The sequence below is a fragment of the Natator depressus genome, chromosome 24 (assembly GCF_965152275.1).
Source record: "Natator depressus isolate rNatDep1 chromosome 24, rNatDep2.hap1, whole genome shotgun sequence".
Taxonomy (NCBI): Eukaryota; Metazoa; Chordata; order Testudines; family Cheloniidae; genus Natator; species Natator depressus.
Genome location: NC_134257.1, coordinates 11,515,480 through 11,542,019, shown reverse-complemented (window position 1 = coordinate 11,542,019; position 26,540 = coordinate 11,515,480). Strand labels below are relative to the sequence as shown.

Here is a 26,540-nt window from a genome sequence, read left to right as displayed (position 1 = left end):
AGCTACACAGAGTTCAGGTCTGGACTGTGTGGCATCTGTGCAACAATGCAAGGTTCTAGGAGGCCTACGGGGCATCAGCTTGGAGCAGGGGAGGAGAATTGGAGAACCAGAGTGAGCTGTCCTGGTGACAGGCAGGATGAGGGGAGACAGACTGGTCCCTCCTAAGCTTCTGTGATCTCTGTGCCTAGGCCCCAAGCAGCCCTTGGCTTACCTTGGGGGCAGCTGGGTTAGAACATCCCAGGACCCAGGATGGCAAAGCCCAGCTGGCTCCCGCGGTCCCTCTTCCTAGCTAAGGCAAAGGCGAACTCGCTCCTAATCATCCGTGTCTGGTTCAGTCTAGTTTCTAACTCCCAAAGCAGTGAAGCAGGTGGATGGTCCCCCTGGCCAGTGAGTGATCTCTGTGCCGGGGGGCTGTTCAGGAGAGAGCGCCCTGCACTGGGCTGGACGATCCGCTGGTAACTCCCGAGCAGACAACACAGCACTCTGCGGCTGGGCTAGGGGAGGCGGTGGGGTTTGACTGGGAACGCAACCCTGGCGTACCTAAGACCCCGCTGCCGGGCGCTAGCAGAAATGCCTTCAGCCGCACACGCTCACAGACAAGCTCCCTGCTGCCGCTGGGGAAGTTGAGGCACGAAGAGAGGACGCACTTCGCCCCGAAGCCAGAAGCCCTGATTGTTCCCAGCACCGGGTCAACGGCTTCCCACGCTCAGCCAGGGGTTCCCAGCTGGCCGCGCTGCCATCACCTGGCTCAGACAGGAGCCAAGCGAACTTCACACGCCAGCTCCTGCGCTGCCCGGGGGGCGATGACCGAGACCCCGGCCCGGCCCGCCCCGCTGGCCCGTCGGGTCCCATGCGCGGCGCGCACCGCCCCAGCTGCTGTCTGCGCCCCCGGCCCCGCGCAGGGCAGACGCAGCCACCAGGCGGAGCCCGGGACAGTCGCACCCCGCCGGCTCCCGGAGCGGCAGGGCGGGCCCGGCGATTGGAGACGCGGAGGGCGCCCGGAGCTCTCGCAGGGCATTGGCTGTCCCCGTGGCAACGCGCGGCTTGGGGGGGAGCGGAGGCGCCGCCCCCTATTGTGTTGCTGGCGGGATCGGGGCCACGGGGGCCCTGGCTAGCTCCCTCCTGCCCGCCAGGCGCGACCCAGCGAAGCGGCCGGCCCGGGCTGGGGATGAGCGCCGGGGCCCCGGGAGCTCGCGCGGCGCCGACTCGCTGCCCGCCGGATGCGGGTGCCCGGGGAGGCCCTGCCGGTCCCGGAGCGTGTCCGGGCGCAGGCCGGGGGGACTGGCGACCGGACCATGGCGCTGAGGCTGCGCTAGCGCTGCCCGCGGAGGAGCCTTGAGTGCCCATGGCGAGCGCGCGCGCAGGTATCCGGGGGCACCGGCCTGGGGGAGGCGGTTGTGCTGGGGCCGGACTCCTGGGTTCTGGGGGCCGGGGGGTTCTCTAGGTACCTTAGCAGGGATGAGGGACTCCTGGGTTCTGCTCCCACTGCACCCTCTGTGCCTCCGCTTCGCCGTCTGTAGTGACCCAGCCTGGATCCCGTGGGAAGGGTGAGCACAGGGAGGTGCGAGGGAAGAGGCTGCGGTGGGGGGCGAGCCTGGCCAATGGGGGCTGCCCGCGCCGGACGCCACCGTGTTTGTTTTTGAATGTTTTGCACCGGCGATGGCAGTGGGGCGGGGCGGGGGTGGCTGGGCGTGGGCAGGGGCTGGCCTTTGCCGTTGGCTGCAGGCACATTCGATCCCCACAGGAAAGTTGGTTTGTTTTCCGCATAAAAGCAGGGAAAGAAATCTCCTCTCGGGGCCCTGCATGGCAATCGGATCCGGGACCTAGAACAAAGGCAGCGGTCAGGTAGGAGCTCTGCTCAGCGCTGCTCCCCTTGCATGTGCCCAGGAGCACTGGGCCCTGGCAATGCCAGGGACAGGGAGTGGGGCTGGCAGAAAAATGGCCTGGTGGGAAAGGACAGGGAGAGCCTCCCCTGTCGGGTTCTGCCAGGCCGCATGCCCAGATCTCAGCACGAGGGCACTAGGGAAGAGAGGCAGGTCCAATGCTACACCAGGGCACTGAGCTGGAGAGGGTTCCTGCCGGGCATGTGCTTCTTATTAACGGAGTCATCAGCTGGGAAGAGCCCCAGCAAAGCAGAATGCAAAGGCTCCCAACCGCCAGAGGACTGGAGGAGCAGGGCTGTGCCCCCACCCCCATATCCAGGGGTCCCTGGGCTGGGGATAGGTAAGGTACCCAAAGGGGCTGGCTGGCTGAGGGCTCCATGCCTGTCCCCGGGGGGGCTCTTGCTGTACCTAGAAGGGCACAAACTCTGGGGGAAGTAGGTGAGAGAGAAGTGATGAAAAGAGAAGAGCAAATGAAGGATGAAAGAAGGCACGGGAGGGGAGAGCTGTGATGGGAAGAGGAGAGGGGGCTGAAACAGCTGCAGGCAAGGATCTCCCTTTGATTGCCCCACTCTGCAAGACCTCCTCCTGCTCCTCCACAGACAGCTGGCTGATTGAGAGATGGGCTGAGGGACTCTCCTGAAGTAAGGCTAGCAACTCCCTGCACGCCATGTTGCTATTAACAGAGCAGGAAGAGAAAGGGGTGCAATTGGGAGGCAGATGCTTTCTGAGCGCTTGGCTATGCTGTGTCTAGCTAGGGCAGGGACATGCTGGCACTGCTCTGCTCGGACCAGCTAGGGAGCTGCTCCCTAAGGGCTTTGTGCTGGTTTATTTCCTAGGTGTTTCTTCGAGCTCCCGATAGTCCACAGGAGACCAAAGGGCAGCTGGGAGGTGAGACAAGCTGGATCTTGCCTGGACTGCAGCGCCTCGTCTGTGCTAGCTAAGGGCTCTTGGTTTGAGGAGTGGCACTTTCCCATCAGGCCACCAGAGCACAGAACCTAGGAACAGTGCCAAGGAGTCTCCTGCACTCCTGGCCCTAACGGGCCTCACCAAGGGGGACACCAGACCCTTCTGTCCCATCGCACAGCCATTCGGTCCTCCCACCCTCCTCCCCCACCCTGGGTCTGGTCTCTAATTGGGCAGTGCGGCGAGCCGGAGGACTTGGGACAGGGGGTGCAACGTGGCTGTAAAGGGAGCTGTGCTATGAATTGGTGTTTATGGATTGCCTACCTCAGCCTGTTCACCAACAACTTTGCTGAAGGTAAGTGGGTGAACATAGCACGCTGTATTGTGCAGCTCCACAGCTGTATGCACCAGGGGCCTGACCCGGAGCCACTGAACCCAATGGAGCCTTTCTGTGGGTTTGAATTGGATTTGATCAGGCCCCAGAGCTTGGGGTGTGCAGCGGGGAGGGTGCAGGAGCCACTGAGGTCATGATTAGAGCAGCAAAGAAGGCTAGTGCCCCTCTGGGGGACCATGTTCATGAAGAGCAGAGACAGTGATGCTGCTGAACTGCCAAAGAGGAGGGGGTGGGAGGGAATCCGAGACGTTCACCCCTTGCCAGGGAGGTGGTGCCCTGCCCAGTTGCCCAGGCAGCAGGTTACATTAAGGGAGCTCTACTGGGGATGCTCAATCTCACTGACCATGACGACTGGATGCCTGAGGGCCTCTGGCACTGCCCCTGCCCTGGAGTTCCAGCAAGCAGCCTTCAGGGCTATTCGAGAGAGTTATTTCCTGCTGCAAAGGGTCTGGGGTGGGGGATGCAGTACCCCCCCACACACTTACTCCATTCCTTTCCCTTCGGCCCTGCATTCTGCAGTGATGTGGATGTCGGTATCCACGGACCATGTTTGTGGATCAGTTGTGGTTACAGACTTTGTATCCATGCAGAGCTCTAAGAAGGGGGGTGAAGACGGTGCCCTTCTTCTGTGAAGGGCGCTGGGATGTGGGGATGGAACACACTATGTTGTTGTGGCACACACAGCAAAGCCAGGGCCCGAGGCAAAGCCGAGCAGGACGCAACCTTAGCTCTCACCTTCTTCTGCCTTTTTGGAGTGTGAGTTGCACCCCACGGGGCTCCCTCGTCATCAGCAGAGTAGTGCGAGGCACTCTCCAGGAGTCACTTATGGCCCCAGGAGCCGTTCCCTCTCAGGGTTTTGAATCCTGCTCCGACAGCGCCATGCCCAGGGTGCTGGGTGTAATGGGCCCTGCCTCGCTGCAGGGTATTGGGCGGGGCAGGGTACATGGGCTCTCCTTGCATAACCTGGATACCTGTGGGAGCATCCCAACTTGGGGCTTGGCTGGCTGATGTGGTGCTGTGTCTGAGCTCCAGGACATAGCAGGGGCTCCACTGGAGATGGTGGGCTGCAGCTCATGGGATGTCCTCCCCATGAGTATGAAATCTCCCTGTGCTGGCCCTACAGGTAATAGCCAGGTGAAGTCTCAGGCTGTGGTTGGGCGTGTCGGAGAGAGCGTGATCCTGGGCTGTGACCTCCTGAACGCAGAGGAGGCGCGCCCCCATCTCTATGTGATCGAGTGGGTCCGCTTCGGCTTCCTCCTCCCCATCTTTATCAAATTTGGGCTCTATTCCCCACGCATCGATCCGGAGTACGTAGGTGAGTGCATGCTGGGACAGCAGTGAAAAGGTGAACCCGTTGGGAGGACCTGGGGGCTGGGATGTAGCAGAGGGGATGCTGGTGTGTATCTGAGTAGAAGAAGTCTGGGGGGAGGAGGAAGGCTGGGACGTAGCAGAGGGGATGCTGGTGTATATGGAGGTAGGGTAAGTCGGGGGTAGGGCTGGGAGGTAGCAGAGGGGACGCTGGTGTATATGGAGGTAGGGGAAGTAGGGGGTGAGGCTGGGACGTAGCGGAGGGGATGCTGGTGTCTATTGGGGATGGAGAAGTCCTGCGGGGCTGGGAGGTAGCAGAGGGGACGCTGGTGTACATGGAGGTAGGGGAAGTTGGGGGTAGGGCTGGGACTTAGCAGAGGGGATGCTGGTGTATATCGAGGTAGATGTGGCAGGGTGGAATGTAGCAGAGGACATGCTGGCATGTCTCGGGGCTGGAGGCTCTCTAGGTGGGACACACCGATGGGGGAGCAGTAGGGCAGTGGCTGGTTCTGTGGCATGTGATCCAGTGTCTGAGGTGCAGTCTGTGGGCTGGCCTTACACAGCTGCATGGTGTTTGCCTTCCCTGAGGCGAGCCCATCCCACCCTGGGGCCCAGAGGAGTTTCCTGGCAGGAGCCCTGGTTTCCCTCCCATGACTGCAGTATCTGGTGACTGGCCAGGCCCCAGGAGGGTGAGGCTATGGCATTCCCTGTGCTGGACTAGCTCTGGGTCTTCCTGTGTGTACAGCGCACTAGTGCTCTACCTGCCACACGCTCCTCCCCGCCCCCCCGGCTGGGCCCCAGCCGAGGGCTGCTGCTGTCAGGCTGCATTAGTCACGCCCCATGGGCTGTGTAGTGCAGCAGGCAGGTCTCTCACCCTGCCCATGCCAGCTGGAGGAAGGGATGGCCATGGGGCAAGGCAGGGAGGTGAAGGGGTCCGTCCCTGCAGCTTGGACTGACTGGTCTGACCCTCTCCGCTGGTAGGGATGGGAGTGTGGAGGAAGTGGGGGGAGGGGCGCTGTGAGGGGCTGCAGGGGGGGTTCCCTCCCCCACCCTCTTATGCCTAAGGCTCTGTGCTGAGGGGGGTGGGGGAGGCAAATCTGGCCTCAGCCACACACAGCCTAGCTGAGTGTGGGGGACGGGATGGGGCTGTGGACACATCAATGGGCACCTGCTGAGGCAGGAAACTCCCATAGTGTGACCCTCCCCTTATTGATGTGCTGGTGGCCTCCACTTGCAGGGAGACGCTCCTCCCTCCAGCCTGGGAACAGGCCTGTCTGGGGCTTTGTGAGACAGGTGCACTGCCAGGCTCTGAGCCCGCATCCATGCATGGCGTCACATGTCTGCACTTGAATGGGAGTGTTTCAGTGGCTCGGTGGTACATCTTTGCCTTGCATCAGAGTGTACTAGTCTCTGCTGGTCTGTGTCTTGCTGCCCAACGTGCAGGCGTCCTGCTCGGCGCAGGGCAAAGGGAAACTCGGAGGAAGCGGCACACCACACGGGGAGCTGGACTCCCTGCAGCACAGAACCTTGCGGGGGCATCATGGGGCTGGGGCTACTGAGAGAAGGCAGGCAGCAGATGAAGGTCCCGGCCTGAACAAGTCACTGGCCCCTTTGTGCTGTGTGCAGGAGCTGGGTGCCTTGGGCCTGGGCCACACAAAGGCTCTTTCTTGCCAGGGTCAGAGGTCAGATTGACGCTGCTCCTGGGATCTTTGTTACATTCTAATCCCATAATCCCAACTGGGGCCTGCTGCTGCCAGGGGAAATTCATGCCTGGGAGCCAACCACCACCTGGGCCTCCTGGCAGTTCCTGGGGCTCTGGGATGAGCTGGGATCCCGTGGGAAGAACTGCAGGGAGCCCTTGGCACAACCTGGAGCGTGGGCTTTTGTGTGACAATCACAGCCTCCTCCTTTCCCCAGTTGCACTGCCCTTGCATCACAGCCCCCAGCCCCTGTGTTACCACTCACCCCCCATACTTCTCTTCACAGCCTCCTGGCTCCTGTTACAATCCCCGAGCTGCCCCATCCACAGTGCCATGTGTCACACCCACCTTCCAAGTCACAGCCCCCCCACCCCCATCTACACCAACCTGCATCACAGCCCCCGGCTCCTGTTACTATCCCCACACCCCACCTGCACTTCTCTTCACAGCTCCTCCATCCCCCACTCCTGTGTTACAGGCCCCCCCGCTGCCCCATCCACACTGCCCCTGTGTCACAGACCCCCGCCCCATCGTCACTGCCCTGTGTTACAGACCCCCACTCCTGTGTTACAGCCCCCCCACTGCCCCATCCACACTGCCCCGTGTCACAGCCCGGTGTCACAGCCCCCCCGCCCCATCCACACTGCCTTGTGTCACAGCCCCCCCACCCCATCCACACTGCCCTGTGTCACAGACCCCCACTTCTGTGTGACAGCCCCCACCACCGCCCCATCCACACTGCCCCTTTGTCACAGCCCTCCCGCCGAATCCACACTGCACCTGTGTCACAGCCCAGTGTCACAGCCCCCCAACCCCATCCTCACTGCCCTGTGTCACAGACCCCCCACTCCTCTGTTACAGCCCCCCCTTCCCCCACTGCCCCATCCAGCCTACCCCTGTGTCACAGCCCGATGCGCACTGTCTGTGTCATAGTCCCCTGACCCGTGTCCCACCCCTCCACCTCATCCATGCTGCCTCGTGTCACAGTGCTGCCCATCAGCTACACCTACCCGGTATGTCCAATATTCCCTGCTCCCCACCCCACCCTTGTTGCCCTGAGTACCAGACAGCTCCCCCTACAGGAGAGGACTAAGTCCTACAACACCGTGGAACTGGGCACTGTCCTGCCTGTTCAGGCCCCAGCCAATCGCAGCTCCAAGAGTCGTTCAGTATCTGGGGACAAACAGAACTAAAATCTCCTTGGGAGACACAGAAGGACACACACATGCACACCACTCCCTCTCTCAAGCCAGCCCTGGGTTAGGATCTCTGTGTCTGAAGGGTCCTCTAGCCCCTCTGTCCCCGCCACACACACTGGGACTGAGCCAGCCTTTCGCCACACTTTTGTGGCTTGATCGCTGCTGGAGTCCTGGGGCTGTGTGTGCTGCCTGCTCAACCCTGCCTGGTGGGTCACTTGAAGGTTGAGCTTGGGGAGGGGATTTCAGCAAAGCTGCTAATTGGCAGTACTGGGTGGAGTGGGATTTGGAGCGAAGCTGCTGGAGAGGGGGCAGTGGCGTGGGAGGGGGATGTTCTCCTACTCAGAGGGTATTTAAAGTGGAACAGTGGCAGATTTTCGGGCTCTTTGCAAACGCAGAGGCATGAGCAACAGGATCTTCTCTTAGTGAAAGGGAATGCTGAAAGCTTTGGCTTGGGGCGGAGTGGGAGGGCCGGCTATGGGGCTGGGGACTGACAGCCCTGCAGGCCCGGGCAGAGGCTGGGGACACTAACACAAACCACATCCCAATAAAGGTCTCAGAGTAACAGCCGTGTTAGTCTGTATTCGTAAAAAGAAAAAAGAAAAGGAGTACTTGTGGCACCTTAGAGACTAACCAGTTTATTTGAGCATGAGCTTTCGTGAGCTACAGCTCACTTCATCGGATGCATAGCATATTGTGGAAACTGCAGAAGACATGATCATGGTCTCTGTGTGTATATAATGTCTTCTGCAGTTTCCACAATATGCTATGCATCCGATGAAGTGAGCTGTAGCTCACGAAAGCTCATGCTCAAATAAACTGGTTAGTCTCTAAGGTGCCACAAGTACTCCTTTTCTTTTTTCTTTTTACAATAAAGGTCTGTTACAGCCAGACTCCGGGGGACAGGGTGAGATAGATCTGGGGCACCCAAACTTTGCCCAGGCAAGGCTGCATTGGCAAGCTATAGCAGGAGTATCCCTCCAGCGTGAGCAGGGCTGGCTGCAAAAATATTGCTGGACTTTGTTTCAAAAGCAAAAATTTAAAAAAAAGTAAATCCCTCCTGTGCCCAAGCTGGCCAATGAGAGCTGGCGTCTTGGACACCAAAATGCAGACCAAGAAAAGCCTGTGGCCAGCAGGGTGGCCCTGCACCCATAGAAATCGCAGCTTTCAACATGGGTTGAGTTGGGGAGGATTTAGGAGAAAAATGATCATTATATTTCAGCCAGCTGGCGTGGGAGAGACACTGTCGTGGAGGTGGGAGGAGTTGATATACACTATTTATCTGAAAAACTTGGCCCAGCTCTGCTGCTCAGCTGACAATTATGGAGTGCTGCCCCCAAGCTCTTGGGCGAGTCCCACTGGGCTTCCCCGCCCACTCTCAGATCACCAGCAGGAAAGACTCTGCCTTCAGAATGGAGCTAATTCCACCTGTCTGTCTCCTAATGCCTTTAAGCCCATCCCCACTGCCAGGATGAAGCACAAGCCAGACTGGAATCCAGTTCCTCTCCTGTGGCTGTGCTGACTTGCAGGACTAATGAGGGAGTTGATGGGACTCTGATGCCTGGACAAAGGGAGTGATTTGTTGAGTAGCAAGATACTACCTTGAAATAGCCAATCTTCAGAGTAGGAGTGTGTGCACGTTAATATTTAGGGGCTTGCTCCCAGCATGCACTGCTCTGTCCTTGGTTTGTGCAGTTGAGCTGCCCTCTGGGCTGCGGGTGGGCTGTAGAGTCCCTGGGTCAGGCTCTTTCCCGGCAGCGGGGACCACACATGGTTCAGCTTGCTCGTTCTGCACGGCTGGCCATGGGAGGGGAGCCTATGCCCAAGCTGTTCACAGTCCTGCTTCCTCACCACGGCCCCTGGCTCACAGCTGCTGGCCGGGTTACTGCTGGGCAGCTGCACACCTCCCCAGTCTGGGGGGTCTCTGCCTCTTGGTGCTCACTTATGACTGGGGGATGGTCTTGCATTGCCTTTTCCCCTGCACTCTGACCTAGTCTCTGTGGAGACCAACTATTTCCTCCCCACACCTCTCCAGGGCCTCTGGCTCCAAGTCTGTCCTGAGGTCTGGAAGGCATTCTTGGCTGGCCGGGCTCTGGGATCCAGAGGCACCACCAGCCCTGTTGGTTCCCTGGTCAGAGAGCTGCCCCAGCTGCCCCACTCAGCCTGTGGCTCAGAGCTGGCTCCTTTCTCTCTGCAGCCATGGCTGCTGTTCCTGGTATGTGAGCTGCTGAGGGCAGGGGTCTCGCCAGGGCCGTTGAATGCAGGGTTCAGTGCTGCTCGCAGGCATCTCTGCAGCAGTGAGGGGCTCCCCCGATGCTACCTACTGGCCAGGCCTGAAAGCACAGCAGCTTGTGGGGCCCCTCAGGGACAGCCAAGCCAAGGCTCCCAGCATGCTACATAGAATCATAGATTATCAGGGTTGGAAGGGACCTCAGGAGGTCATCTAGTCCAACCCCCACTCAAAGCAGGACCAGTCCCCAATTTTTGCCACAGATCCCTAAATGGCCCCCTCAAGGATTGAACTCACAACCTTGGGTTTAGCAGGCCAATGCTCAAACCACTGAGCTCTCTCTCCCCCCAAGATGGAGAGAGATGCTACAGGCATGTTTGTCAGTGGTTAAGAGCCTGGTTTGGCTTAGCTCCCTGGAATCATAATGCAATGCCAACCAGTCAGTGCTTCATCCTCCCAGGGCACCATCCTGGGCCTTTAGGTCTCTTGGAGGAGGATTTAAAAGCCTTGGGTTCTGTCTGCTTTGTGCAGGCAGTTCAAGATCCCAGGCAATTCCTCTTGATGCTAAACTTTTGCTGTGTTGGCCGGTTGCCACCTCCCCAGAGGTGGGTGCACTTCAGTACTTCTGTGTGCATCAGCCCTAATGCAGGTGCAGTGCCATGCATGGAAGCATTCTCCAGCGGCGGAGACCATGTCGGGGGGATGATGTATTTCGGGGTGGGCTGGGATACTGACAGTGTGTCTCTACTCCCAATAGTGACTGCGATAACGGCACATTTCCTCCTCGCCCCAGCCAGCTCTGCGGAATGCAGCAATTCCCAGCAGCCCGGCATGCTTCAGGAGCCACTCCTGCGGGGGCAGCGGCAATGCAACTGGGGAGAAGTTCAAGTTGGCCACACTGGGGCAAAAGGGCCACCCAGGGGAGGGCAGCAAGAGGTTTGCCGAGCCCCTCTCCTGGTACTGATGGGGGAAAGAGAAGAACCTGGTTTGACTCATGGAGTGCATGGAGGGAGCCTGGGGCTGGCAAATGGAAAAGCAGATAGATACTGACCAGAGGGACCCAATTAAGGGCAGAGGGGGTGCAGCTGTGACAGTCACTGGCCTCAAGGCAGAGTTGCACTGGGAGTGTGTGGGGGGTGGGTAGGCTGCCAGAGGCTGCTAGGCCTAGAGCTGTGCTGGGGGGAGAGGCTGGGAAGGCACTGGGCTCAGGGCAGAGCCGGGCTGGGGGGAGAGGGCAGGGCTGGGTCCAAGGTAGAGCCAAGAAGGGGCAGGGCTGGGCCCAGGGCAGAGCCGTGCTGGGAAGAGGAGGACTGGGAGGGTGTTGGCTGCGCTGGGGGAAGACGGCAGATCTGGGGGCTGGGCCCAGGGTAGAGCCAGGAGGGGGCAGGGCTGGGCCCAAGGCAGAGCTGTGCTGTGGGGAGTGGCTGGGAGGACGCTGAGCCCAGGGCAGAGTCCTGGGGCTGCTCAGTGACACCCTTGTTCCCATGGCAACTGGCTGCTTATTTTCAATCTTCTGTGGGGGATGAGGGTGAGTTAGGAGTGGGGTAGGGGCGGGGCCTGCCAGTGGGAAGCGCCTGCGGTTTCAGCAGGGAGGTCAGGCTGGGATTTCACATGGGATTTCAGTCCCGTTGCCGCAGTTCCCATGTGGCGCTTTTCAAACAGCTCCAGCCGTTGGTGGGAGCAGCTGGACAGGGGCCAGGAAGCATCTCACGCACACCCCCTCCTGTGGCATGCCCCCCGGGCCCGTGATCAGGGGAAGGCAATTCCTCAGGATGCAGCTGCTGCTGGTGAGGCAGGTGCATCTGCTGGGCCTGGGGCAGGTCATGACTCTTGCTGTCTCCTGGAAGGTTGCTTCCTCCACGCTCCCATGTGCTGCTAGGTGGGCTCCCTGTGAAATCAAGGTGGGGGCTTGGGGGCCGGGAGTCACTCTCCCTGCCCAGAGGCCCAAAGACGCAGGATCTTAGTGCCACTAGACAAAGCAAGCCCTTCCTAATCTAGGCCCTAAAGCCTGAGCCATGGCCCTCTGTCCCTGCCTGGCAGCTGCGCGCAACCACACGCAGACAGGACTGGCTAAGGCAGGGCATGGAGTTCCTCTCTCCCTAGGGGCCTATGAGGCTGGCGGCAGGTGTCCTGATCCTGCCAGCCTCGGTCTGCCTGACTTAGGGATGGCTCCATGGGGGCTGCTTTGGGGTGGCATTTGGAGGCCCCTGGGAATGGATTCAATCCAGACCAAGTGGTGCCTGCACACCATGGATACAGGTGAGTAGAGCAAGGTCCAGGGGAGTTGCTTCCGGCCTGCTGCAAGGAACTGAGTGTGGGGCACGGAGGGGGCAGCCGCCGAGCCCCATGTAAATCCCCGCCTGGGACAAGGATGTGGCACCAGTGCTGCTGCCTGGGGAGGTGTGAACAGTTCTTCCACTCTCCCGCCCTCCTTTTCCTCCTCCTTTCCCCATCTCCCCCATGTCCGTCAGTGCAGCCCCTGCCTTCCTCTCCCAGCCCTGACCTGCCACTCCTGCTTCCAGACACAGGAGCAGCTAATGGGGGGAGCTGCAGCCTTTGAAAGGTGGTTGCTAAGCAATGGGAGGCTGGGGTTGCTAAAGTCAATGATGTTTTGTTGCCAATCCTCTTGGTGAGTGAGGGGGAAGGAATGGGCAGAGCCAGTGCAGGGGATTATGGAGGGGTTGGGGGAAGGGATCAGGGAGGGGTCCCCACCGCAGTCTTTTTGCAGGGTTTAGTTCCTTCCAATGGGGCCTTTGTTTAGGAGCCTGGCTGCTGCTCCAGGGTGGGGGAGGGGAATTCCCCGGCGCTCCCCGCCTCACTGACTCTGCTACCCACCCCCACCTGGCCCTGCCCATGTGTGATACCCAGCACCCCTCCTCCTTGCCTGGAGGCCTGGGGCCTCTCAGTAGGCAGGCACAGAAAGGGCAGAGTGGGATGGGGGAGAAGGATTCCAGGCAGCCCGGGGCCTAAATTTGAGCAGTCCCAGGGGCTGCTCTAATTGACCCAGGCTGCAGACCAGAATTGCTGGAGCATGTTCCCCTTTGCCAGGCAGTTGCAAGGGGTTAGCAAAGGGGATGCTGGGCCTGTACTGCACCCGCACTGGGCACCGTTATAGCAGGGCTGGGATCTGGCCCCTTATCTACACTGGCAATTTGCCTCAGCTCCCCCTGGTGCAGCCCCTCTGGCAATCAGTCGCAGCTGGGGGAGCACTAGGCGTACCAGCATTACCGACTCACCTGGGCCCGCTCTAAGCAGGGTTAGGCCACGTGGCAGTTAATGCGCTACTGGCTGGTCTACACTGGTGCCCTTCACTATGGATGCAGCAAGTCCGGTCATGTAGTTGAGAGTAAACCTGGGTAAACTGAGTTTACCCACTTCCTGTTTGGGGCTGTGGAGTTTAGGTTAGGTTAGTTTAGCCATTTCATTGTTTATGTCTACAACCCTGCAGAGGGGTTGGTGCAGGGACAGGGAATCCCAGCAAAATGCTGGTATGTACCCAGCCTGAAAGGGGATGGTGAGTGTAAGGCTTGGGGCAGAGGGCTGGTGAGCACATACATATGTGTGAGTGTGCACGGACGTCTGGGGGGTGGGGGAAGGCGGGGGAGTATGTAGCAACCTGCCACCAGACCAGGAATGGACACTACTGACAAATGGGCACAAACACAGCAGGACACCCTCCTGGTGCACATCTAAGCCCTGTCACTGGGGTCTCTGTGACATGTGGGCTGCAGCTATGCTAGAAAGGGTTTGCCAGTGGAGCTTAAAATCATAGGGTTAGAAGGGACTGCAAAGGTCATCTAGTCTAACCCCGTGCCAAGATGCAGGATTTGTTGTGTCTAAACCATCGCAGACAGATGGCTCCAGCCTCCAGTGAGGAAGCTTCCACAACCTCCCTAGGTGTCTGTTCCATTGTCCTACTGTACTTACCATTAGGAAGGTTTTCATGAGATTTAATCTAAATCTCTGTGCTCTAGTTCGAATCCATTGCCTCTTGTCCTTCCCTCTGTGACAAAAGAGAACAACTTTTCTCCATCTTTTTTATGGCAGCCTTTCAAGTTTTTGAAGACTGCTATCATGTCCCCCCTTAATCTCCTCTTTTCCGAACTAAACATACCCAGTTCCTTCAGTCTTTACTCATGTTTTGCATTCCATCCCTTTGATCATCTTTGTCGCTTGCCTCTGGATCCCTTTCCAGTTTCTCTACATCCTTTCTATACATTGGTGACCAAAATTGGACACAGTACTCCAGCTGAGACCTAACCAGCGCTCAGTAGAGCAGTTCTATCACTTCCCATGGCTTGCATGCTTTGCTTCTGTTAATGCAACCTAAAATTGCATTTGATTTTTTTGCAACAGTTTTGCATTGCTGACTCATGTTGAGGCTGTGATCCACCACCACCACTCCCAGATTCTTCTTAGCAGTGCTGCTGCCAAGCCAGGTATCCCCCATTCCGTATTTGTGCATTTGGTTTTTCTTCCCTATGTGTAGCACCTTACATTTATCTTTATTTAATTTCATTTTGTTGTCTGTAGCCCAGTTCTCCAATTTATCAAGATCCCTCTGCATTTTAGCTCTATCCTCCAAAGTGTTGGCAACCCCCACTAGCTATGATCTGCAGATTTGATCAGTACGCACTCTACTCTTACATCCAGGTCATTGGTAAAGATATTAAACAATACTGGATCTAGAGCAGATCCCTGTGGAACCCCACTTGAGACCTCACTTCACTCCAACATCATTCCATTAATAGTTACTCTTTGTTTGCGATTGTTTAACTCAGCAGTTCTCAAACTGTGGGTCAGGACCCCAAAGTGGGTCATGACCCCCTTTGAATGGGGTCGCCAGGGCTGGCTTGGACTTGCTGGAGTTTGGACTTGCTGGAGCCCAGGGCCAAAGCCGAAGCCTAAGGGCTTCAGCCCCGGGTTGCAGGGCTTAGGTTGCAGGCCCCCTGCCTGGGGCTGAAGGCCTTGAGCTTTAGCTTTGGCCCCCTTTCCTGGAGTGGTGGGCCTCAGGCTTTGGCCCCCCACCTGGGGCAGTGGGGCTCGGGTGGGTTCAGGCTTCAGTCCCCCCTCTGGGGGTTGTGAAGTAATTTTTAGTGTCAGAAGGAGGTCGCGGTGCAATGAAGTTTGAGAACCCCTGGTTTAACCAATTATGTATGCACTTAATGGTAGTTCTGCCAAGCCCGCGTTTCTCCAGCTTACTTATCTATCAGAATGTCATGCGGGACTGTGTTGAAAGCCTTGCTGAAGTCCAGGTATATTTTGTCCACCAAACAGTTACCTTGTCAAGAAGGAAATCAAGCCAGTTTGGCATGATTTGTTCTTGGTAAATCCATGCTGGCTGCTAGTGATCACCCCATCATCCTCCAGGTATTTGCAAATTGAATGTTTTTACATTACTCTAGTAGCTTCCCAGGTATTGAGGTCAGCCTGACTGGTCTATAGTTCCCTGGCTCCTCCTTTTCCCACTTTTTAAAGATGGGGACTACGTTAGCCCTTCTCCAGTCTTCCAGGACCTCTCCTGTCATCCATGAATTTGTGAACATTGTTGCCATTGGCTCCAAGATTTCTTCAGCTAATTCCTTCAGTACCCAGGTGAATAGCATCCATCCCCGCTGATTTTAATTCATTCAGATCAGTCAGATCTCTGATATGTTCTTTACTTATCCCAATCTGCATCCCTTGCCCTTTTTTGTCTATGGCAACTTCGCTAGTCCTAGTTCCCCAAACCAAATGAACTACCCCATTAAAGGACTTTTTTGACAGTATAGCTCTGTCTACACAGGAGCTTTTGCCAGCACAGCTGTGTTGGTCAGAGATGTAGGATGGTTTTCCCTCCACATTCCTAATAGATACGGCTGTGCCAGCAAAACTTTGTAAAGTGGACCTGGCCTTTGATAGCTTTTTAGGCCAAGGGAGTCTTGTGGAATGGGATTGTGCTGAGCTGGTGGGGAGTGTTTCTCAGTGAACTGTGTGGTAAGCCCATGTTGCAGAGTGTTCCTCTCAACCTGCAGAGGCCTACTACAGATCCCACCTCCATGCAGGAGAGGGATTGGGTGATGAGCTGTAGCCCTGGGAGCTTTGTGGGGCTCTGGGGTGTGTAACCCATGCAGCCCGAGTCAGCACCATCATTAAAAGGGACGAGCCTCAGAGACTGCTAGGTGGGGAGCCAGTGTGGGTGTGAAATGAGGGACAGTTGAGTAATGACCTATGTTGAGACAAAGTGTGTGTGCTCACTCACGTTTATATGGGTGTGTGCAGGTAGAGGTAGGTATCTGTGGGTAGGGATCCTGGTGTGCACATACAGGAATGTGGCCATAGGCGAGGATATGTTTGGTGTACATGCTTATGGGTGGGTGGCAATGCATGTGTGTTTGTGGGTTGCATGCAAGTGTGTATGCACACTTGTGCAGGTGTGGGTGTATGCATACAAGTCCTAAGCAGATGTCTCTCTTTCCCTGAGACAGTCTTTTTTTTTTTTTTTTTACACTTCGTGAACCCTTGCGTAGCTTGTTGTGCCCATGACGTATTATTGAATTGTACTGTATGTGTGTGCATGTCAGTGTGTGAGCATAAAGACATGGATCTGTATAGGTGAACAAGGTGTGTGTGGTGTGTGTTAGTATGTGTGTATTAGGGTGTGTGTGTGTATATGTCTATATCTCTGCGTGTGTGTGTTGGGTCGATGGATAAGATATTGGTGTGTGTAGTATATGTATCGGGTGCGTGTGTATCAGGGATGTAGCAGTGTGTATTTGGTGGCGTGTAGCGTTGTGTATTGGGGTAGCTGTGTGTATTATGTGTGTGTCTAGCAGTGTGTGCATGTAGCAGCATGTATTGGGGTAACTGTATGAGAGGAGTGTAGCAGTGTGTATCTGAGTTGTAGCAGTGTGTATTTGTGTGGGGAGGATCTAGCAGGGTGTAGTGGGGGTACCTGTGTGAATTGGTGATGTGTAGCAGTGTCTAGCGGCGGTTGTTCAGCAGTATGTATTGGAGTAACTATGTATGGGAGGGTGTAGCAGTGTCCATATGTGTGTGTCGGTGGGTGTAGCAGTGTGTATTTGTGTGGGGGTATGTAGCAGGGGTAGCTACGTGTATCAGGAGGATGTGTAGCAGTGTCTAGCAGGGAGTGTTTAGCAGCATGTATTGGGGTAACTGTATGGGAGGGTGTAGCAGTGGTCATGTGTGTTTGTTGGGGAGTGTAGCGGTGTGTATTTGTGTGGGCGGTGAGTAACAGGATAGCTATGTGTATCGCAGGGGGGTGCGGTGTAGCCCTACATAGCAGGGTGTGTGTACACGTAGTGCATCACAGCCCCTGCACTGAGCCAATTGCCCGCTGTGCTGCTGAGCCGATTATGGCTCTGATAATAGCCCTGGGGATTAGGGGGCTGCATTTGCTGCTTCTTTAGGGTACTTATCCTCCTGCTCATGAAAGAGGCTGCGCACTGGGCCCCCAGTTGGGTGCTCTGCAGCCCCAGACAGTGGGACTGGGGGCAGCCCCTGCATCTGGCTTGCTGCCCCCCGACCCTGCGCACACAAGTGCCGTCCCAGCCTGCGGTGTGTATTACAGAGCAGGGACTGGGACGCAATGCTTGAGGCCCGCAACCCCCACGGGGGGGATGGGGTCAGGCTGGGAACCAGCAGCTCAGGTGGCTGGCAGGGGTAGGGACTGCTGGGGGAGGGGAGCTCCTGGGGGAGGCAGAAGTTACTGTAGCAGAGGAGGGGAGGTTCAGACTTTCAGGGGTTCAGTGAGGGCTCCAGGAATATGGGGGGAGGGGCAGGGGAGAGTGGATTGGCCAGAGCTGAGGCAGGGTGAGGGGCAAGGGCTTTCTGGGGATGCTGGAGAGGGGGAGGGGTGGCCTCAGGCTCCCAGGGAGGTGGGGTTAGCAAGGACTCTGGGGGAGGGGGCAGGCTGAGGATGGGAGGGGGGTTTGGGGGGTGGCACTGGTGGTTGTGGGCGAAGGGGGCTGGAGGGGGCTCCCTAAGGAGGCAGCAGCTGCTGGGGAGGGGGCCCTCAGCGCACAGCAATCTGCAGGACTTGCGGCCAGGGGCTCCCATGCCATAGTAGGTAGAGGAGACTGGTACTAGAGGATGATTCTGGGGGGTCTCATTAGTTCCTCTGTCCCAAGCTCCCTTTCTGCATCTCCCCTCCCCCACTGCCTTGCCCCTCCTGCCCCGCTGGGCCAGCAGCAATGTGTCTAATGCTGAGTCTGTGTATCTGACCTCGTCCTCAGCCAGGCATTTGTTTGCTGGGCAGTTCCCAGCCCCTCACCCCAGCCTGGAGCAGGAACAGGGCTGTGAGGCAGGGGGTTGAGCTGTAGGGCCTCAGCCTGGACCAATAGCCAGCTGGCCCCTTTGGGTGGGTTGGGGAGGAAGCTGGGGTACTGCGCTGGGAGAGGCCAGGATGTGCTGAATGGGGACTGGATAGAGCTCACTGATCTGGAGTCTAGAGGGCTGCGAGATACTGAGCTGGCACTGCGAGCGTTGCACAGAAAGGGTTGGCGCAGGCTGGGCATGTGCCCTCCAGCACACGGCTGGCCCAGGCAACTGCCCTCAAGTAGGGGGTGTTCCCAGGCCAGGCAGCTTCCCCTGTTGGTGCCTGGCACTGCCCCCAAGCAGCTCGGTGGCTGAGTGACAGGCTGGCTTTGTGTTGGCAGGTCGTGTGCAGATCCAGGAAGGCGCCTCACTGCAGATCGACCTCCTGCGTGCCGAGGACCAAGGCTGGTATGAGTGTCGCGTCCTCTTCCTAGACAGGCACAGCAACGACGACGAGTTCCAGAATGGCACCTGGACCCACCTCACTGTCAACTGTATGTGCCAGGCCAGGCGATGGTGTGCCCTGGTGGGGAGGCCGGGCAGTGCCACAGGGAGATGGGGAGAGATAGAGGCAGTGCCAGCCATGACCAGCCTCCCCCATGCAGGGACACTAGGGGTCTTGGTGCCAGCTGTGACCAGCTTCCCCCATGCAGGGACACTCTGGGTCCTGGTGCCAGCCGTGATCAGCCCCCTGCCCCTCATGCCAGAGCTGTCTGGGTCCTGGTGCCAGTGAAACCGAATTCCCCCCCACTCCCTTCCTGGGGCATTTTGGGTCCTGATGCCAGGCATGATCACCCCCATCCCTGTGCCAGGGCACTCTGGGTCCTGGTGCCAGTCATGTCCAGCCCTTGCCTGCATTGGGGGTCTCTAGGTTCTGGTTCCAGGCATGACCAGTCCCTCCCCTGTGACAGGGCACTCTAGGTCCCTGTGCCAGGTGTGTCCAGCCTTTCCCCATGCAGGGGTGCCCTGGGGAGTGACCAGAGCTCCCTCCCCATCCTGGGCACAAGATTTGCCTGGCACCAGCAGCTATTACAGCCTTCTTTGGCACCTGCACTGGCACTGGTCTCCCCAGCTCTGTGTGAAGGAGGCATTGCCTCCCCTATGTAGGGCCTAGGTTTCCTAGAGGCAATGCTGTGGGTGCCTGCCTGCACCATGGCAGGGGAAGTGCTGGGCAGGGCCTGCTGGGGCCATCGTGGCCCCATGCCATGTCTCGGGCTGGGCCTGATGGCGCTCCAGGGTGATTGCAGGTGTTGGATCCCAGTTCCTCAAGTTGCAGTGGGGGAGGTCTAGGTTGGATATTAGGAAAAACTTTTTCACTAGGAGGGTGGTGAAACACTGGAATGCGTTACCTAGGGAGGTGGTAGAATCTCCTTCCTTAGAAGTTTTTAAGCTCAGGCTTGACAAAGCCCTTGCTGGGATGATTTAATTGGGGATTGGTCCTGCTTTGAGCAGGGGGTTGGACTAGATGACCTCCTGAGGTCCCTTCCAACCCTGATATTCTATGATTCTATGATTCTTGTATTGGAATGGGGGGGGGAGGGGGTTGGGGGTTCCCAAACGCTGTGGCAGACTCAAAGCAGCTGTGGGCAGGGTGCAGCGAGGGCTGAGTGTGCTGGGGACACACTATGCTCTGGGTCTGATCTCTGCTCCCTGTCCCGTCTCCCCCCCTGCTGCACTCTGGGCCTGATTCTCCTCACCCGGGTACACACTGCGCTCTGGGTCTGATCTCTGCTCCCCATCCCCCGCTGCACTCTGGGTCTGATTCTCCTCCCCCGGGTACACGCTTGCGCTCAGGGCCTGATCCTCCTCCTCCGCATTCTCCAGGTATGCTCTGGGCCCAGTTTCCCCCCTCCTTCCCCCCAATACACTATGGGCCCAATTCCACCCCACAGTGGGTACACCCAACACTCTGGGCCCAGTTTTTCCCCCACCCTTCCCCTGGGTATGCTCTAGGCCTGATCCCCTTTTCCGGATATGACCTGGGCCCAATCCTCCCTGGGCTCCTCATTTAGCCCTGAGCAGAACGAGCACACGGTCAGGGTAAACACGGCTGAGTAGAGTGAGATCATCACACCTGCTCCAGCCCGGGGGACAGCAGCAGTGAGGCAGGTCCCTGTCCAGTCCCCGCCCCTCTTGCCTTTGCTAGCCTCTGTGAAACCCTGGCAGCTGCTTTCCTCGAAAGCTCCACTTTTCCCCTCTGTGCCAAGCACATTAGCAGAGCAGCCGGCAAGCTTATTGCTCCATGAGCTGAGGAGCAGGGGGCAAGCGCCTGGCTGGACCCTCCCCCAACTTGGGGCTGGTTACCTGCTGGGGCCCAGGCAATGCGTCTGCAGGAAGCAGCCCAGGGGTCCCGCTGTGCTTGGCTGGGCGCACCCAGCCCACCCCAGAGTTTGCACTGCCCACGTGGTGTCTCCAGCCTCCTTACATGAAAACACAGAAACTCCTGGCCAGGGCTCCAAGGCTAAAGCACTCTGACAAGGTTCCAGACTGGGGGGGCCTCAGTTCTTGGGAGCCCAACTTGAGACTCTTCCGGGAACCCTCTGCACATGCCTGAGGCAGCCCCCGTTAGGGGCTCCTGGTAGACATGTGGGTGTAATTCTCCTGTGCCCACTGGCAGTGCTAGCTCTGGGGATGTTGGCCAGGCTGCACTGCCATCACAGCCCTTGGCTTCAGCATTCCACACTGGATCTGAGCACGTGGGCCCCATGGATGGGTTACAGGGTCCCATTCCAGGTCTGTACAGCCCAAGTTGCTCAGCATAAATATGGGGGGGAGCCAGAGCGAGCCCCTAGCCCGGCGGGGATCATCCTGCCTTGGCCTAAGGATGCTGTTCCTGGAGCAGACACAGCCCCTGCAGGGCCCCGACCTCCACTCCCCCTTCCCAATCCACCTTCCCAGAGAAGCCTGCAAAGGGACGCAAACCCGCCCTCCTGAGTAAACATTTGTAAAAGGCCCAGCCTAACTATTAAACCTCCCAAAGAGCTGGGCCCGACCCTTGGACCCCAGGCAGCACACAATGAGCCTTTGTGCGGAGCCTCTTCTCCATTTATAGCATCAGGGGGTGGGGACTGGGAGGCCTGGATCCCAGGGCAGGTCCATCCCTGCCCTGGCCTGCAGGAGCCACCCTGACCCTGTACTTCATGCCTTGTGGGCTTTCCCATCCTATCCAGCTGGGGAGGCAGAGGAGTTACCCGAATGCCTCTTTTCTGGCTCAGCCCAGCAGCCTGGCCTGGGGGCTGCAGGCACCCTGCCATCATCACAGGCCCAAGGGAGTGAGCCCTGCTCAGTACGAGGCGTTTGCACAGTCTGTGCCTCCCCTCTCCTTTGCCACAGAAACCCAGTGGCTGCCCCAGGGTCCCAGCAATCCCGGACCCATCAGGACCAGCACAGCTGTGTGCCTGGATGCTGGCTGGGCCCTGGGTGTAGTATGGACAGTGCCCTCTGCACTCTACAGCTGAGTGCAATGGACACAGGCCCTGCCCCGAGGAGTCTGCCATCTCCCTGCAGACAGGCCCTGCCCCGCAGCTGGTGCCACCAGCGACAGCTGTGCACTGAGTGCATCAGTGTTCTGCACTCCCATGGGAGGAGTGTTCGGCACCCACTGCGCATAGCAGGGTCATGTGTCTGCACCAGCTGCTCACTTCCCTGAGGGGCTGCCTGACCCCAGCTCCCCTTGCGGGGGTGGGATGAGTGCAGTGTTCCTGGAATTCAGGATTCCAGAGACTTAGAGGCTGACTCATTCACTTCTTCAAGCTTGTGTGACACCCCCCCGCACACACACACATACACATATCAGGGTCACTTAGGCTGCTAAAGGTTAAAAGGGGCTGCTCCTCCTCTGGCCCTTTGTTTGCGGATCTGGCCCTTCATTTCCTTTGCTTTTATTTTAAAAAAAAAAATAGTTTAAAGCATCTGGGAACAAACAGTCTAATTCCGCGTCACACAACAGACTTTGTTCACCCCAAAACAAATCTGTCGATATTTCCCATTTGCTGACATTTCTCAGCGTTGACAGTTTCAGTTTGGGCTGAATCAAACTTCTTCCAGTTTGTTTATTTTTTTCAGCACTGCCAGTGAAGCCCCCAGTCCATCCTCGGCCCCACTCTGCTCCTCACTTCCCCACATGCTCCCTGCACAACACTGCACTGAGTCTGGCAGGGTTACTGGGGGGAGGGAGTGGAAGGAATTTGCCCAACGCCACAGACAGGATTGGACTCCAGATGTCCCGCCCCCTGTCCATACCCTCACAACACCCTTTCCCTGAGCCAGGAATGGAATCCAGGAGTCCTGGCTCCTAGCCCTTGGCTCTGACCCTCAGATCACACTCCCTGCCCTGTGCTGCCAGCCCACCAGGACTAAGCAGAGTGGGTGCCTGGGGCTCTCTGCAGCAGAACCAGCTGGTGTGGCTGCATGAGGGAGCCCAGCCTGCCCTGGGGCCAGCAGCGCGGTTCTGAAGCACTGTTTCCGTGTCCTCTCCGCAGCTGCCCCCACCTTCCTAGGGACCCCGCCAGCTCTTGTCGAGGTGCCAGACAGAGAACCCCTGAGTCTCACCTGCTCAGCCATCGGCAACCCCCAGCCGGTCATTGTCTGGAAGAGAAACGACCTGGCCATTGAGAGTGGAGAGAAGGTGCAGGTAAGGGAGGGGCAGCCCCAGAGAGGGAGGAGATCATGTAGCTTTCCCAGGCTGTCTCCTGCATCTCCCCAAGTGCTGCTCACTCGGGGCTTCCTCCCCCAGCAAGTGCTAAGAGGGGGTTGGGGCTCATGCAGACATTGTGCGGGGAGGAGAATCCCCCTGTCACCACTACAGAGTTCTCCCAGCCCGGGGGGCGAAGCTTTGTGTGGGGAGGTAAGTGCACCAAGGGCCTGTTTTGTTGGAGACCCAGGCCCGAGCTGAGCCCCTGAGGCATGGGCCCCTCTCTGCCTCCCCCAGAGCTGCCCAGCTCAGCATAGAAACCAGGGTGGGGCCAGTCCCCACAGGCCACCTGCCTCAGGCACTGGCCACGATCCCCTCTCCCCCAAGAGCTGTCTGGGAGTGATGCTGATTTACATGCATCCCAGCTTGTCCTGGCCGCTTCCTGTCACAGATCCTCAGGACTGGTGGAACAGCCTGTTGGTGGAAACGCTTTGATGGGCCAGGCTCCCAAAGGTCTCACTATTCCTTCAGGGTCACCTTCTGAGACTGACCCCTGGGCTCCAGCACTCCTGCTTCATGCTGTGAGGTCTGCTCAGCGAGTCCAGCTGAGCCGGACCCCTGGGAGAGAGCTAACGCACCTCCCCCAGCATTCCCAGTGACACTCAAACAGCCAGATTTATCCAAAACAGGCAGATTTATCAGTCAGCTGGAACACAGCAGCGGTAGCCCGGAGGTCAGCACAGAGACAGGAAGACATTCTGGTCAGCCCAGAGCCCAGCCACGCTGTAGTGAAGCCCATGTTCAGGCTGTGTTTGTATCTGCCTGGCCTCCTCAGTCAGTTCCAGGTGAGAGAGCTCCCAGCTTCCTCCAGGAGCCAGCACTTATCTCCCCACCTCACACCTTCCAGTCATTTGTTCTTCCGCTGACCTCTTTGCTCAGCTTCCCTGTGGAGAGGTGGGAAAATTCCTTGACCTTGAGTCATTGAAGCTTGCATTGTCTCGCTGGTCTCCTTGTTGATCTGGGTCAGTTTCAGCCATTTCCTTAAGGACTCTTCATTCCACCCAGCCTGCCCTAAGAGAAAACGTTGTCCTTCTTCTCCCCCCTCCCCCCCCCGCCACTGGGTAGCCATGCCAAATATAGGGGAAACTGAGGCACACACAGCGTTCATACAAATAATTCTCATTTTGTCACACTTCCATTCTGCCTCCCTAACCCACACTGTAGATTCAGTTGGATACAGGAGTCTTCTTCATTTCTTGTCCTGAGCTGCTGTGTCATTTTGCTGTTAAACAGCCACCATGTTGTGTCCCAGAGGTGGCTGTGTTTTTGTGCTGGGCAACATGACTCTTGAATATCACTGGGGAAGGGGAGGTGAAATACTGGCCCCATCTCGCAGCACCGTGCTGGGGTTGGCACTGTGAGCCTAGGGAAGGCAAGAGATTTAGCTCCTTGGGATGCTGAAATGGCCTGTACAGCTCATAAATCCGAGCCCTGGTCTGCTGCTAGGCTGGGAGTGCCTGAGGACGTCCTTCCCTGCACTCCTGCCTGTACTGCTTTGTGCCTTCACAGGTGAGCAATGGGACGCTGAGGATCACCAGCGTGGAGCGGGCCAGCGCTGGCATCTACACGTGCCACGCCTCCAGTAAGGAGGGCTCTGTCACCCACACCACCCGGCTGCTTGTTCAAGGTAAGGGGAGAGGGCTATCTCTGGGGTTCTGATTGATCTGGGGCGATCTCCATAGTCAGTGAGGTCCTGTCATCTGGGCACCTCTTACCTTCCACTGAAGAGACCAGCCTGTCAGACCAAGAGCTGGGTGCGGGTGCGTGTGCGTGTGGGTACACACCCAGCACACGCAGTGAGATGTGGGAGTCTGTTAACAGATGTGGGAGTCTGGGCCTCTCTCATGACCCAAAGAAGGATCTTGCAGGGGTAGTCCTCTCCCTCCCCGTCAGGCCGCGTTAGCCCCCCACATCCCCTGCAGCCAGACCTTGCTCACTCCCCTTTCCAAGTCTCTGCAGAGGAATTGAAGCCTCTCTAGGAATCTGTTCTCCATGTCCCATTGGTCCAGTCAGCGCTTCCCCTCCTTGTCAGAGTGAGCTGTCGCCCCCTTCTGCCCAGAGCCTCACTCTGTGCCCTGTGTGCGCCAGGGCCGCCGGTCATCGTGGTGCCGCCACAGAACATCACGGTCAACATCACCCAGGATGCCTTCCTGGCATGCCAAGCCGAGGCCTACCCTGGCAACCTCACCTACAGCTGGTTCCAGGGCAGCAGCAACATCTATCACCTCAGGTACACAGTGCCGGGAGCCGAAGGGGTGGCACAGGGGCAGCGGGCAGGGGCAGAATGGCCTCTTGTGGGGATGGACAGGAGCTTCGTCAGGGAACTGGAGACTCCACATCCACACACACATCCATACCTGTGCACTCACTGACACGCACCTGCGCACTCACACACTGCCGCACACTCATACACTGCACACACCCATTGCATTCACACTGCTGCACGCACACACACCTATGCACTCACTGACACACACCCATGCACTCATACACTGCCACGTGTGCATACACATGTGCACTCACATGCTACCACATTCACACACATGTGCACTCACACACTGCCACACGCACAGACACCCATACACTCACTGACACACACCCGGGCACTCTCACACTGCCACAGAAGCACATACCTCATAGATGTTAAGGTCAGAAGGGACCAACATGATCATCTAGACTGCACATTGCAGGCCACCAGTGCTTAATTTGTAATGAAAGAGTTCCCGGGACTCAAGCAATTTTTTTACATTCATAACTGATGCAGCAAGCCTAGCGGTGCCGGGGCTATGAACTGCCCAGCCTAGTGGGGCCGGGGCTCAGCCCTGGCACAAATTAAGCACTGCAGGCCACAGAACCTCGTCCACCCACTCCTGCAATAGACCCATAACCTCTGGCTGAGTTACTGACGTCCTCAAATCATGGTTTAAAGGCTTCAAGTTATAAAGAATCCACCATTTACACTAGTTTAAACCTGCAAGTGACCTGTGTCCCAAGATGCAGAGGAAAGTGAAAAACCCCCAGGGTTTCTGCTAATCTAACCTGGGGGAAAATTCCTTTCCGACCCCAAATATGGTGATCGGTTAGACCCTGAGCATATGGGCAAGACCCTCCAGCCAGACACCTGGGAAACAATTCTCCATAGTAACTCAGAGCCCTTCCCATTTACAATCCCATCTCCAGCCATTGGAGATATTTGCTGCAGTCGCAGATCGGCTACATGCCAGTCCCATCACACCATCCCCTCCAGAAACTTCTCAAGCTCAGGCTTGAAGCCAGGTAGGTTTTTTCCCCACTGCTCCCCTTGGGAGGCTGTTCCAGAACTTCACTCCTCTGACGGTTCGAAACCTTTGTCTAATTTCAAGCCTAAACTTGTTGATGCCGCACACACACATCCATGCACTTAGTGACCCACACCTGTGCACTCATACGCTGCTCCCCCACACACACACACCCCTGCACTCAGTGACCCACACCTGAACTCCCCTCAGATACGCACACTTTGGCACGTGCACACACACACCATACACACACTCATGCACTGATTCATAGAGAAGTGTATACACCACGAGATATACACCTGTACACACACACACACATACACAACACAATGGCAGAGGTACTGCTGCACATGCACACACGGAATGTTGTGGAGACATATGCATGCAAGCACACACCTGAAGAGACGTGCGCACACAGATGTATAGTTGCTGACACACAACAACGGCATCGGATACACACCAAGAGATGCAGGCATGCACACAGACCTACAGCAAGGGAGGTGCTCAGAGTCCCTAAACACACAGATACGTGCAAGAATGTGTGTGCACACGGATACCAGCCCACGCAAAGCTGTGTGGCAAGGCTGATGCACACAGGCTGTATGGTGCTGGTGACGGGACCGGTGACCCCAGCTGGGT

General features: G+C 57.5%; 1 protein-coding gene across 4 annotated transcripts in view; it reads left to right on the top strand.

Annotated features, from left to right (window-relative positions):
- The first annotated feature begins 1,215 nt into the window (after nt 1–1,215).
- IGSF9 (immunoglobulin superfamily member 9) overlaps nt 1,216–26,540 on the top strand; it is a 51,530-nt gene continuing 26,205 nt past the window's right edge. For 2 of the 4 annotated variants that reach the window (XM_074938971.1, XM_074938972.1), the window contains exons 1-8: nt 1,216–1,364; nt 2,720–3,141; nt 4,304–4,495; nt 18,272–18,424; nt 22,412–22,563; nt 23,253–23,408; nt 24,133–24,250; nt 24,712–24,853. In XM_074938971.1, the coding sequence (XP_074795072.1) occupies nt 3,084–3,141; nt 4,304–4,495; nt 18,272–18,424; nt 22,412–22,563; nt 23,253–23,408; nt 24,133–24,250; nt 24,712–24,853 (971 nt within the window). In that variant the 5' untranslated portion in view covers nt 1,216–1,364; nt 2,720–3,083. The remainder of the gene's footprint in view (nt 1,365–2,719; nt 3,142–4,303; nt 4,496–18,271; nt 18,425–22,411; nt 22,564–23,252; nt 23,409–24,132; nt 24,251–24,711; nt 24,854–26,540) is intronic. The other 2 variants (XM_074938973.1, XM_074938974.1) reach the window with 1 other exon arrangement.